At 36.0% G+C, this 15,074-nt stretch overlaps 1 protein-coding gene across 1 annotated transcript; it reads left to right on the forward strand.

The window, feature by feature from the left end:
• Positions 1–5,153: 5,153 nt before the first annotated feature.
• LOC127800448 (protein DETOXIFICATION 48) lies at positions 5,154–7,350 on the forward strand. The gene is made up of 2 exons (XM_052335062.1): positions 5,154–5,490; positions 5,640–7,350. The coding sequence occupies exons 1-2, from the start codon at positions 5,347–5,349 to the stop codon at positions 7,176–7,178; spliced, it is 1,683 nt and encodes a 560-aa protein (XP_052191022.1). The 5' UTR covers positions 5,154–5,346; the 3' UTR covers positions 7,179–7,350.
• The last annotated feature ends 7,724 nt before the right edge of the window (positions 7,351–15,074 follow it).

Genomic DNA, 15,074 nt, shown 5'->3' on the forward strand with positions numbered 1-15,074 from the left:
CTGAAGATTTCCTTTTATTTTTAATTCTTCCCGTCTGCCTTCCATCATTCAACCTTCTAAAACTATTTGCTGGCTTACTGGAAATTGCATCGGAAACAAACTATACAAGTTGTGGCAAATAAAGATAGTAGTGGTGCAGCAAGAACAATACAAACAGTGTTTCTCTAATGTGATTCAATTCACTTCTACATGGGGCATGATTTTGCCTCATCTATTTTGGAAGTTCCATAATTGGTTTCTGTTCTTTTAGGGAGCAATAATGTTTTAGTTGTCTATTTGACCTAAATGACTTGTATATGCACGGGCATTTAGATGTTCTCATCACATATGTGCTTGTACATTTCTACAATATCAAATAAAACATGAGATGTTTACTGATGTAAAACCAAAGGGGAAAAGAAGACGAAGATGAATTTAATTATGCCAGAATTTTCAATGAATTTATTGCACTCATGGCTTAAATTAAGAAAACCAAACCTTAAAGTCAATCACCCAAGTAAATGAGAATTCCAATAAATTTTAATAAAATCAGGACATTATGATCAAGTAGCTATTGACACGTCCCAACACCAAGGATTTTGAATTATGGAAGAAGTTGACATGAACATCACACACATTGAGACAGTTTCTCATTTTTGAAGCCTTTGAATCTGTCAATACAACACAATAGTGATGGTTGGACACAGTTCATCATCTTTATGCACAAAGTTGCGACTCTAATTGATGATGCAACGGTTGTGGCTGATGCCATATGGAAGAACCAGGTGGAGAATTTCTTTAATGAACCCATCTAGAAATGTTTGCCTTTGTAGCTAGTCAGAAAAGCAAATGTGGCGGCAGCTGCAAATTACTGTATGGCTCTCTAGTCTTCCTTGCCAAGTTAAGTTCATGGTGATTGGGATTTATTCCTGAAATAAAATAGTATTTCTTTCTTTAGTGATGCTGATTGGCCACCGGCTGGTTGGAATCTCATGCAGTTTGTGCAGGAATTTTTGGGTATGGATATTTGTAATTGTGCTTGGTGGCGAACAGTTCTATAAATTGTGCTGATTGAAACCTTGATGGAGGCATTTCTCTTATGTTCTGATTCTTTTGAAAGCTTAGCTGATTTCCCAAAGGATGCCCTTCATCATTATTCCCCCATTTCTCTCTATCTTCTTCTTGTTTGCCTTTGAGTCTTGGAATAAATTCCCCACGTTTAATGCCCTCTTCTCAGTATCTTTAGATGTCTGGATTTGCCTTCAATGTCCCCATACGGAGCTTGCTACCAAAATCTGACAACCATTTAAGAAAGCTGTCTTTTCTGTACGAACTGGTTCCAAGTACCAGTAAAACTTTAATGGAAACACAGGCAGAGTGGTGGGAAAAGAACCTGTATGGGAATCCCAGTTAGCACATCAAAGTTACTGTAAATCCTCTATTCTTTGTGCTAAAAGCTTCCAAAATAGGTAACCTAATTATCATGCTGGCCAGCTCTGAGAGAGAGAGAGAGAGTATTCTTCGAAGACAGTTTCCTGCTGCCTGAGTATTCTCTTTAGTCTCTTAAGAAAATGTTTCCATCTGTGTGATATCTACAGTAGTTACAATTTCCAGTGCTTGATCCTAAATTTGATAATGCTGCATTCTAGTGGGTGGTATACCCCACACCTAGTTCCAATATATAGATAGATAGATATAGTTGCTGTTCATGCAGAGGTCCTCAGCCTTAAAGTTCACTGTACCTGGCTTCTTTGTTCACCATTTTTGAGAATGGGATGGATATTTATAGTGCCATTATAGCAGCAGTGCACTGGTTTACTGTTCCTCCACCACCACCTCTCAAGTGAGAGACATTTTAGTACCATGGTGGTCCACCAACCTCTAACTAGGATTTTCTCTATTCTATGTTCTCTTCAATGTTTGTTGTTGGTGGTCCATCCCTCATTCAGAGAGCTCTTGATATATATTAGTCATTTCTGCAACAGTTTTGGGGGGGGGGTAGGGGGCGAGGGGTGGGGGGGAGTTTGGGTTCTTTTTGCTCTCTTCTTTCAGGCCTATCTATATCTTTGATCTGCTTTTATGCATATGTAAAACTAACATGAAAGGGTTTCATTTTCTTTTGTTTTTTTGGATGTTTGACACGCACAAAGGAATCAAATTGGTTTTCTTGAAGCTTGGGGGGTAGTAGCAATAAATAGAGACAGATTCAGTGGTCTAATTGTTTGAAGAGAGGGAGAAAGAGGTGATGATTGAGGTTTCTGTTGCTTTTACAGAAGCAGGCAGAGCTCAGAAGGCCCCCACTTGGAGGCAGCCCTCATCTCTGTTGTGAAAAAAGGGCTACAGTTATCTTTTCAATGTGTGTGTGTGTGTGTGTGTGTGAGAGAGAGAGAGAGAGAGAGAGAGAGGATGAAAAGTGAAATGGAATGGTTGGAAATGGAGCACGTAAAAGAGGTGTTTGGCTGCCTCCTATCTTCCAATCTGCCGGTTCTCCATACAGCCATATCTCTTGCTGTCATATTCCCCATTAACACAAACACCCATTGCTGTGTAGTGGTCCCTTCCCTTCTCTTGTTGTAAAAACAGAGACCTTCCCACACATACCCATGAAGATAACTTTTTTTATGACCCATTTAGAAACCAAAAGCAAAAAAATGTTAAAAAAAAATTAAAAAATAAAAAAATGAAATCCCCTCCGATTTGACACATTTGGGCCACTTCTCTTCCCCCACCACCAAGGAACCCATCAATGTGATTAGATGTTTAAAAAATGTATTTAGCATCTCATTAAAGGTAATCAAACTTTTTGAAAGCACTATTCCTCTCGTATGAATTACAAACTCGCTATCAATCATAATTAACTCATTATTATTATCTCTTTGAAATTGTGCAAGTTTTTTTCAAAATTAGTTTAAAGTATATCCGATTTTATTAAAATCAGAAAAGATCGAGGTCTTAAAATCATAGCCCCCAATCATGACATGGTGACAAACATTATATATCCCATTACCGAATTTGGGAGCTTGGAAAAATGGCAGGGTCTTAAGCCAACAACCCCATTACCTGGGTGATTTGAGGAAGATCTCAAAAGGAAAGGGGGCCACTTGATGATTATTATTATTACCTACCTAACTTAGCCCACACCCAAAGCCCACCTAATGCAAACCATCTTACCTTAATTTGACCACCCATAAATTAGTTTCTAACCATAAAGACAAGTGTTTTCCACTTTTATATTATAAGTAAATAAATTCAAATAACATTGGTAGGTAGTCATTGTGATTTTTGATTTTTTATCATATACATTGGGTAGTAATGCTTTCATTCAAGCACACATGTTCCAAACTCATGGAATAATTGTCGACCGACCAGCTGATGGTATGTTTTTAACGGACCCATTATTAATATGGGTTAACCTTCCAACACGAGGAGAAAATTAAAAAGAGAGAGCGGAAAAGTAGATAAAAGAGATTCTTTCTTTCAAATTGGGCAAGTAGCCGAAGTGGCGGTGCTCTGCTCAAGCCGGTTGCAGATGCAGACAACATAGGTAGCCGAAGTGGCGGTGCTCTGCTCAAGCCGGTTGCAGATGCAGACAACATAGGTAGCCGAAGTGGCGGTGCTTTGTCTGAGTTTCATCACATGGATGGCCTGTGTATCTGAAAGTGCCAACATTACACTTCATTCCCAACACATGCAATATGGTATTCAGATAATTTTGTCTTCTTTTAAAGATATTGCCATATGACAGAGATTAATTTTTCACATTTTATTTCTCAAAAATATATACATATACACGTAATATTCATATTTTATTCCAAATTAAAATTTGAAAATTATCACTTGTATGTCATTCCAGAAAGGTAAATTACCAAAAATAAATGCTAAAATTTTCAATTTTCCAAATGAATTTTTATTTTTTTTAACTTATTCACTTAATTTTTTTTTTATTTTAATCGTAAACTATCAATATCTTCAGCTAATTATAGCCATTAAAATAGTAATGCAATTTTGATTTGGGGGATGACTTGGCAACTAATTGCCACCTCATTACATGCACACACACTCTTAATATTTTAATTATAAAAATATAGTTTACTTTACAAAAAAATATAATTATAAACTAAATATTTTCTAAATATAACAAAAAAAAAATTTACTATACATTTATATATTTTCTGTGTATATAACTTATATATATATATATAAATTAACAAATACATAGTGGTAAGTACATATATGTAGTGGCTAGCACTAGCAGGCACCACAGGCGGCAAGCGATGAGGGTTGCAAAACCCATCTTTAGGGGCTTCACTTACAGCCCCCAGATCCAAGGGAGGGAATTGCAAGACTAGAGTTGAAATTCCTGGGGTTTTCAAGAGTAGAGTAGAGATGTGCAATTAATTTGTTAATATGCCAATATGCCATTGTCATTTCACATGAAGGAAAGGAATAGAATTAGAATTAGAACTAGAATTAGAATTAGAATTAGAATGGGAATCTGTTGTCAATACACAAATCCACTTGTCACCCAAAAGACAAGTGTCGATTCCCTCTTTGATGGTGAGATAATAAAATATTATCCCTTTTTAAGTAAAAAAAAGTTCAATTAAATTAGAGCCATCCCAACATTGGTAAACTGCCAAGGGCGGACAATGGACACCCCCTCCTTGTCACCATCAACTATGTTCCTTGGAGTCCAACCCACCTTCCGGTTAAAAACAAATAATGTTAACCATCAATCATTTTTTATTTTGGCTTCACCATCTTATAAGATAAGACTTGACTTCTATCCTATCCACCTCTCGTCCTACAACCCCTATTCTCCTTTTTTTTTTTTTTTTTTTCTTTTCTTTTCTTTTCTATTTTCTTAGGTATTGCCACTATGGTGAAAATTCATATCTTTTTTTATAATCATAGTGAGAAAAAAAATGCTATCCTAAGATCTAAAGATTACATTTTTTTAACAAGTATGAGTCATTTTAACAGAGTATATATTTTTATTTTAACATATTTTGCGTACCTTGTTGGGGGGTCGGCCCCCCACTAAACTGAAACTAGAAGCCGGTTTTTGACAGCATTTTCATCTTGGAGATACTGATACGTTTATGGGACGCAGACAGAACAAGCCCGAATTCCTTCATGTGTATATATAGCCATCCCGTGTGCTTGTCTCTCCCACTCAAAGCTCCCCAAAGCCAAAGCCAAAGCCAAAGCCAAAGGAAAAACAAATAAGCCAGCCAGCCCGTCCGCACGCACAAAGTTAGCTGTACTTGGTTTGCTTTTCTCCCCCTCCCCATTCCACCTTTTGCCATTTACTGCTACTCCCCTTCCTTAACAAGAAGAAATCTAAGTTTAGTTGCTTTTGTGTATATGTGTAACCCCAAGCCATCTTCTCCATCCTCATTTGTCTCTTCTATGAAGTCCCATTTCACAAAGACCAACAAGGCTATGGTTCTCCACAACAATAAGAATGATGAGTTTGATGAGCTCCACAGATGGCCAACTCCTTCTGAGGTAATAATAAAAAACCAAAAACCAAATACCTAAAACCCGACTAATTAGTCATTTACTTAAAAAACATAACATATAATGGAATGGTCATCGATTACTAGTAAATTCATCTCTTGCATGTTGTTGATCATTATTGGTTTCTTTGCGTTTAGGCCCTGGAAGAGATCAAAGCCATAGGGAAAATCTCCGGCCCAACAGCCATGACAGGACTTATACTCTTCTCAAGAGCCATGATCTCCATGCTCTTCCTGGGCTACCTCGGGGAACTCGAGCTCGCCGGGGGCTCGCTTTCAATCGGTTTCGCCAACATCACTGGCTATTCTGTCATCTCCGGCCTGGCCATGGGCATGGAGCCGATTTGTGGACAAGCTTATGGTGCAAAACAGTGGAAGCTCCTTGGCCTCACTTTGCAAAGAACAGTGCTTCTCCTGCTCTCCACCTCCATTCCCATTTCCTTCATGTGGCTTAACATGAAGAGAATTCTGCTGTGGTGCGGCCAAGACGAAGAAATCTCTTCCATTGCTCATACTTACATCGTTTTTGCCATTCCAGACCTCTTCTTCCTCTCATTGCTCCATCCTCTACGTATATATCTCAGAACTCAGAGCATTACAATGCCATTAACCTACTGCTCAGCCATCTCTGTGCTTCTTCATGTGCCCATTAACTTTCTCCTAGTTGTCTATTTCAAGATGGGAATTGCAGGAGTTGCCTTGGCCACGGTTTGGACTAATCTCAATCTCTTCCTCCTGCTTTGCTCCTTCATCTACTTCTCCGGAGTGTACAAGGGCTCGTGGGTGGCGCCGAGCATCGACTGCCTCCGCGGATGGTCGACTCTGCTCGCTCTGGCAATCCCCACTTGCATTTCGGTTTGCCTCGAGTGGTGGTGGTATGAGTTCATGATAATGCTTTGTGGACTCCTTGCCAATCCGAAAGCCACCATTGCTTCAATGGGGATTCTCATCCAAACCACCTCCCTAGTCTATGTTTTCCCTTCGGCTCTCAGCCTCGGAGTCTCCACCAGGGTGGGGAACGAGCTCGGCGCCAGGCGGCCGGCGAAAGCCCGGATATCGATGATCGTGTCGCTCGGCTGCGCGGTGGCGCTGGGCCTGGCAGCCATGCTGTTCACGACCCTGGTGAGGCACAAGTGGGGCAGGTTTTTCACCAAAGATGCTGAGATTCTTGAGCTCACTGCGGTTGCATTGCCCATAACCGGCCTCTGTGAGCTCGGAAACTGCCCCCAAACCACCGGCTGCGGCGTTTTGAGAGGCAGCGCCAGGCCGACCACAGGGGCCAACATCAACTTGGGGTCATTTTACTTTGTGGGTATGCCGGTAGCCATTTTCATGGGCTTTGTTGGCAAGATGGGATTTCCAGGGCTTTGGCTTGGCTTGCTTGCAGCTCAGGCCTCTTGTGCTTGCCTCATGCTCTCTGTTCTCTGCAAAACAGATTGGATGGTTGAAGTAGAAAGAGCTAGAGAGCTCACTCAGTCTTCTTCTTCTTCTTCTCCTCCTTCTTCAGCTTCCGATAATGCTTCATTGCCAGTATCATTGCCACCAGAATCTGCCATTAAAGAAACCAAGAGGAACGTTAAGCTTGAAGGGATTTTGTGCACGAATGATGAGTTGGTGAAATCATCAGATTCACTTGAAACTGAACCTCTCATAGCCACTACCCACATTGTTCATTGATAGACAGTATCCAATTCTTTGCCCCACTCTTTGAAGGGTTTCATGTATCAAACTTGTTCATTAGGATTAACTCACTTGGGACTGTAGAGTGAAGAGGTTTTTCTCCTTTTTTGTTTGTTTGTTTGTTTGTTTCTCTATTTCTTACCTTAAATTTTTGTTTTTACTTTTCTAATCCTCCCTGTTGTTTCCTCCCTTTCCAATTAACATATATAAATAAAATGACATGACTCATTAATAATCATACATATGAAAGAAAAAACCCTAACTGAAATGATTCATAATTATAAAAAAAATGCCATTATCATATTATTTTGATGATATTCTCCATACAAAAATTATATAAAGGCATTATTTAGCATGCGGAATAGAATATAGTAGAAAGAAATGTTAAGTAAGCTGTCGGTTGTTACAGAGGATTGAGGGGAAGGATTCTCTCTTGCCTCGTTGATCCCTTCCAAAAAAAGGCTAAGCCATTGACTGCCAAAAAAGGAAAAATTAGCATAAACATTCATCCAACTGATTATATCATATGCCAAACAAACAACCCACTACGCAAGATCTCAATTACATGCATCTTTTGCTCTGCTTTTCTCTTTTATTAACCACCAATGTGAATTCCCATTCTCCTCTCTTTTCTAAAGCATACTTTGCTCCAGATGCCCCCATTGTTTAGAAATCCATTACATTCTTCAGACAAAAATGCTAAATTCTCTTTTCTTATTTTGAAAAAGTTGGCTTCTATGAGGGTATAATACAAAATTCTTGGTTGTTAATTGGAACCAATTAAATAAAATCAATGGTGGTAACTGAACCCCCCCCCCCCCCCCCCCCCCAAAAAAAAAAAAAAAAAAAAATGGCAGCATTGAAATAATGGATGGGTAGAAGAAAAAAATGATTTTTATATAGAAAAGTTTTGGGTATATAGGTCGTACAAAGGGAGCCATAAAGAATGTGATCACAAGTACTTGGTAGCAGAGAAGCATCTTTTGGTTAAACGTTGGCCCTGCCTCTGCCTCTGCATCTGCCTCTGCCTCTAACTGGAGGATGAAGATCCAACCATTGTTTCCTGTCTACTACTCTGATGACAAAAAAGGGAGCAGTGCCTCCGCAATGCAGTTTCCAGCCCCACCCACCCACAGCAAAGACTGCCACAAACCAGCACAAACACCACCACCAGAACAACCCAACAAATCTCACATACAATACCTCAAAAATTTCACTTCCATACACACACATAATACACTTGCCATGTAAAACCCTTTGGGATATTAACACTTTTTAATTATAGTTATAAATGAGTCTCAGATATTCCGTTTACACATACCATTACCCAAACCAAACTCAAAACGATAAATATATCAATGTATGCATGTACACACACACACACATTCATGCACTGACAAAGATTATATTTAGTTCAAGTGATAAGCCCGAAGTCATCACTTCTCTTATTTATTTATTTATTTTTTGGTCATAGTTTTGCTAGTGCCTTCACACCATGACTCATTTGCTTACCCACTTTATGAATTTATTATGTCCTCAAATGAGTTTAGCAATCCCAGTATGGAACAATATATGATCTTGTGGCCAGAAATTATTTCTGAAATATGTGGCTTTGCAAGAGCTGCTTAGCTCATATTATTATCTATTTGGACACAAAATTTTGGCACTTGGTGTAATATTTCAACAATCTGCATGCAAATTATTTATTATATTCTTGCACACAAAAATATATAGATAATACACTAATATTGATGTGACAATACACAGTAAATATCCGCAGGCAGGCGAGTTACTTGAATCTCAAATAGGATGTAGAAATAATATTTCTGCATTATTATATTTCTCTTATGTCTTATACTTGTTTGGAGTTCATGTCTCGCAATACCATTTACATTTTATTCCCAAATTATTTGTACAGATTAAACATAGGGAGTGTTTGGCACTGGATAAATTTTTATATTATTGAGAATGTTAGAATAAGAATCTACCTTTTCATGTTTGATATAATTTTCTTAAAAAGAATTATGAGAAAATAGCATTCTCAAAATTTATTTTTAATCAACTTTTTCATAAAAAAAAAAATTATGAAAAAGTTAACAAATAAAAAGACTAAAATATCCCTTACCCTCTTATAACCTCATAGACCTTTTATGATTATCTTTGTCATCTTCCTTTCTACAAACATATATATTATGTACATATACATAATATATTATACAAATATATAAAATGTGTATATATACACACATATTTATATAAACATATATATATACACAAATATACATAATGTGTAAAAAAAATAATATTTTTTTACTTTTTAAAGAGGTTGTGGGTCCAAATATTTTATATACTAAAAGGAATTTATTATTTTTAAATAAAAAATTAAATAAGGATAATTTAAAAAAAAAAAACATGAATTCTCAAGAATGTTGCATTTAAACTAAATATAAAAATGTAAGATTCTCAAAAATGAAGACCCAACATTTCTAAGAATGTTTAAATTTAAGCAAATATAGAATTATATAAATCCTGAGAATTAAAGATTGTCAAAAGGATTCTCAAGAATCATGAATTCTAAGAATCTAAAACTTTCTCCTGTACCAAATATTAAAAATTGTTAAATTAATTATCCCTTCAATTTGATTTCAATTCTTAATATCAATCTCAGTCTTTTTTAATTTTTTTACGCAAACCCTCCAACTATTATATCAACGTCAAAGTAATGCAGTCCTAGGGTATAGGTCAAGCGGTCAGGTAAGCGATATATTAGTATTAATTCAGTGAACCATGAGTTTGATTCTTGTCCTATATAGTAAGACAGAGTTTCATACCTGCAATTTATTTTTTCTAGTATAATCAAGGACAAGAATATCAGGAATCGCACAAAGATGGTCATCTCAAGATAAAAGTAATTTAAAATCAAACTCGACTAATAATTCTAGAAAATAATATGTAATATGTGAGAGATGATCTATCATTTTCTCTTTCTCTCTCTCTCTCTCTCTCTATATATATATATAATGGTCCACACCACGTCTCACTAAAAGGATAGCAATTTATAGACCGTCAGAGTCATATCCCCGCAAGGTGATCGGCCTTACTTTTCTCCACTCTACTCTTTAATATAAATAATAAACTATATGTTATATCATGTATACCTCTTCTTTTTTTCCTTTATTAATGCAAGAGGAAACAATGATGTAGTCGATAATAAATTATCCATATGCTCTAATTAAAGAAAAACGATAGTTTTGCAAAATTCTTATTTAAAAATAATATAACAATTGCACTTTTATCATTTTAACTGGTATTTTTCTTCTTGATACATAAGTAATTAATTAAGAAGATATCAAGCCTCTATTTCATTATATGGAGTTAGCTTCTTAAATTCTATTTATTTTTATTTCTTGACTATTTTTTTGTAATTAAATGATAATTTTTTAATATTTATTGTTTATAGTAAAAGGGAAAAAATGAGTTTTGAGGTAAAAAAAAAAATGCAAGAGTTATTTATATGTTTTATAAAAATTGGGATAGGATTGTGTTAATACGCAATCTTTTCCCTTACTTTTTTTGTAAGGAAATTATATTTATGATTTGAAATTTGTAATTTTTTAATTATAAAAGAGTAACTTTATCTATCTTTGTCACTAACTCTCATCATCTCTTAATATATTATTATTATTATTATTATTATTATCAATTATAACTGGTTGATAGTAAAAATCTACACAAATGACAAAAATTAAATGTCAAAAACACCATTCATGACAATCCTTCAATGAACAAACATATCAAGTTGAGACAATGTTGCGTGGAAGATTGGTGGGTATGTCCCTCAATTTGGACATATTGGGGGGGGTAAGGGTTTGTGGCAAAAGGACAAGTCGAGTCCTTGAGAAGCACAGTAGGCTGCACTCTGCACCGTACTCTTCCTCTCACAGTCAGTCAGAGTCAGAATGAATTATAAAGGGCAATTTTGTCCCACCACCAAGATGAGATAAATGAAAGGACAGCTCTGTTTGGCTGGCTTGAAAAGGGTACATCCGGACTCCAAAGGCTTGACTAGTACATCTCCAATTCATATGCATTTGTGTAATTGTACCCTGTCCCCGAGCATCTCCAATTTATGGGCGTGCCAAACATGACCTTGCAGGTGAGAAGTTTTACTCAAGGCAACCCATCCTACGTATGACTGTTTCCATGTATTTTTCCCTCTACATATATACAAAATTTTCAACATATATAATAAAAATGCTTTTACAATTATAAGCTCTTTTTTTCTTTATTTACCTAAAATGTCTAAGTTTCGCCCGATTAATCTTCAAGAGCGAGTGCCTTTCTCCTCTAATACACCTCTCGAATCAATTTAGATACGAATATAGTCTAATATATTCAAAACTAAATATTCGATACAATTCATGTGAAATTTATCTTTTAACTTTACTATTATTTTCTAATTTATAATAATTCAGCAATAATTATAAGCTATTTTGAATTAAGGGAAAATTGTAAACATACTCTTTTTGTGATAGTATTTTTTTTTAAAAAAAAAAGTAAAAATAAAGACAAATATCCTCTTTTAACTTTTACGAAAAAGAGAGTCTATTTATATCAGACAAGTTTGTCAAATTTACTTTTGTTTTTTAATATAAAAAATTTACATGAAAATGTTGCTTTTAGATTTTTTGAATAACGTTTCATCCTTTTCCAAAAAGATGTGCTGAAACATCAATTTTTAAATTGTTACATTCAAGTTAGATTTAGATGATGCTAATAAATAAAAAAATTTATACAATAATTCACATCACTTTTAGATTTTTATATTCTTTCATTGAATATTGAAAGGCAAAAATCATCTTGATAATATATTGTATAAACAAATTCATAAAATATATTAGCTAAATCTTTCTTTCTACCTTTTAAAAAATTGTGGCAAAACAGGTAATATTTTTATATATGCACTACACCATGAATTAAATATTTTTAAAAAGAAAACAGACATATTATTATTATTATTATTATTATTATATCAACAAAGCCCACCACCGTCCGTCACATCTCAGGAACTGAATTATTCATCCCAAGCCTTCACTTTTTAAAAGAAAAACCTAATATTTTATTCCACTAGTGGCCGTCCAGGGTCTGACACGTGTCTCCCACTCTCTAATCACTTTCTCCCAACTTAGTAGCTCACCAATAGCATAATCCTATGTGTCCCCGTAAAGAGGAATTGTTATAAAAAGTGAAATGAAATGAAATGAAGCACTAGAAAATTAACACACCAAACCGCCCCAATTGGCGTACAAAACTGACTCGCCAAAAGAATTAAAGAATAAATCAAAAAGTACAAAGTGAAGACAAGAGACAACACCCCCACCCCCCCCCCCCCCCCCCCCAAAAAAAAAATTGAAAATTTTAACATTCATATAAGAGAAATGAAAAAATCAATTTGAACCGCTCATAATTACATAAATATATAGTTAAATACCACTATTATATCATACTGTATAAAATTAATACCAACATATTTTTTAAAAAAAAAAAAGAAAGAAAAAAAAAAAAAAGGGAAAATAATCCTACACTAATGCTACTAGCCTTTACCGAAAGAGAGAGTAATGGAAAAGCAAAGAGAAAAAGGTTCATAGTGAGTGAGTGAGTGAAAATGTATGGGCATGGCTGGAAACAAGCTTAATCGGACAAGTGTTAAAGAGGAACATAATTCTCTTGCAGGCGAAGAAAGCAAATTTGTCAAAGAGACAACAAACTCATGTTTGATTTAATCCACTGCCTCCTCCAATTGCCGAAAGGCACATTTTTATAATCACAAAAATGGAAACATATATAATTTCTCTACAAAATTTATATATATATATATATAACTCACTGCAATGACATGACGACAACCGTAACTGTTTCAAGTACACGAGCCATTATTATATTTTTACTCCCTCGTGAATAAATAAAAGAAATGGCGTCTCAGTACGGTGCCTGAGAATTTTTACTTCACGAAGACCATATTTGTCCGAATCCACGTTTAATATGATGAAAAGCAGCAACAGTGAGTATCCTACGTGTTGCCTTGCAGCGTGAGATACTTGCCGTGGCCTATGCTGTAGTGAGAAAATGAATTCACAAGCAATGACTACAGCCAAGTAAACTCCAATCAACATGAATGATGGTAGCTTTCCTTCATATGGATAACATTTAAAAACTCATGTAGGTTAGGTTGCTACTAGGAGTAAGGATACTAGATGATGATCCAACGGATGTCATCTCACTGAAGATTGTCATATCCCACTTTTTTGGGGATAAAGTAAAGAATGTTTGCGTCTTTTACCATACTGCCAAGCTAGCAGGCGGTGCTGACCTAATAGTGTTTGTAGGGAGAAGAGGAAGAAGAAGAAGAAGAAGAAAGAAAGAGAGAGAGAGAGAGAGAGAATGATTTTGGATTGGATCATTTAGCAGCATTCAAAGATGCCAATTGTGTGGCTTTAAGCCAAAACGCTGGGCTTCAATGGCCCTTGCAAAGGGTCCCCAGTTTTATCATATACTGGAAAAGCTCCAAAAGGATACCCACTTAAAGGGAATAATGGCTGTCATTTGTAGGACACCGGTTGTGAGCTTTTAGGGCAACTTAGGGTTCGACAAGTTCAGGGCATTTCTTGTCTCTATAGACGCACTCTTTTCTGTTTCTGCAAATAAGAACCCACCCCTGGAATCCTTTTCTCCAGGAAATATAGCTTAAACAAATCCTTTGTTGGTCCACCTTGGTGTGCTCTCACTCAGCCAACACATTTATTTATAGGTTCACATAAAGTCAACCTATAAAAAAGCTACAATAAGAATTGACCATGATAGAAGATGAGCCACCCCTATTCCCACTACTATAAAGAGTGAAAGCTCAGAAAGCCAGAAAGAGAGAAGATGCTTAGTCTATTTCGTAAAGGAAGAACTAGATCTTTAATGCAAAAACGCGCAGAGGATAAGCTTAAAAAGGATCACTAAACTAGTTTAGAATGATGATCGATTGCATGTAGCTTTGCTTCAAAGTGAGAGAAAAATAAATGGACCATACACCTCCTCCAACTTAGTGGTTCTTGCATTCCCCGATCTTGTTTATTTATTTAAACGCTAGTGTTTGACTCAATTCAGGCTTTGTTGCCTTTTTATTAAATGCGCTGACTATTGATAAAAGGTGGTGGTTTCCAACAAACTTTCCCTGTGCTAAATTGGAAAACAAACTACCGTGCCTGCTTGTGTGAGCAAAGAGAATGCAATAAGGAATCAATCAAAGCTACAAATACGATATAGTTAATGGAGTAAGGATGCCAAACTTCCTCAGTATACATTCCTCCATTTGGTGGGGTTTGCAAGAGTCAAACTCCACAACAAATATAAAAGGTGGACCGGCAAAATGATGATAATTCTGAGTTTTGAGTCGACAGAGACAAATACTAGTAAAATGCGAAGACATTTTATGACAATGAGTAATTTTTCTCAACCATCATCGATCCTGGCACTAATTAGAAAATTTCCATAGCACGCTCAACTTAGCAATAACCATCATCATTGTATTGTAACGAAGTCCTATTTTACTTCCCCCCCCCCCCCCCCCAAAAAAAAAAAAAAAAAGAAAAAAGAAAATCAGTCCTATTTTCGTCCTAACAGCAAAGCTGCAGTGAGCAGTGGCTAGTCTAAAGTTTCTATCTTAGAAGCAAAGAATAATCATATTCAATACTAACATGCAGTATCTGCCATCGGAATGAAGCTCTATCTGCCTAGGATTTATGAGGCGAAAAGCATGATGCGATTCACTCTACAGTAAAACATAATCAGCGATGTCTCCATGCAGGCAAAGCTTAATAATAATCACAATGTAGTCCATGCTCT

This window comes from Diospyros lotus, chromosome 4 (assembly GCF_014633365.1).
Source record: "Diospyros lotus cultivar Yz01 chromosome 4, ASM1463336v1, whole genome shotgun sequence".
Taxonomy (NCBI): domain Eukaryota; kingdom Viridiplantae; phylum Streptophyta; class Magnoliopsida; order Ericales; family Ebenaceae; genus Diospyros; species Diospyros lotus.

Excerpts from the sequence above, each read along its gene's own strand:
- LOC127800448 (XM_052335062.1), top strand. The coding sequence starts at position 5,347 with ATGTGTAACCCCAAGCCATCTTCTCCATCCTCATTTGTCTCTTCTATG. Across the intron at positions 5,491-5,639 it reads GATGGCCAACTCCTTCTGAG|GCCCTGGAAGAGATCAAAGC; the intron begins GTAATAATAAAA and ends CTTTGCGTTTAG.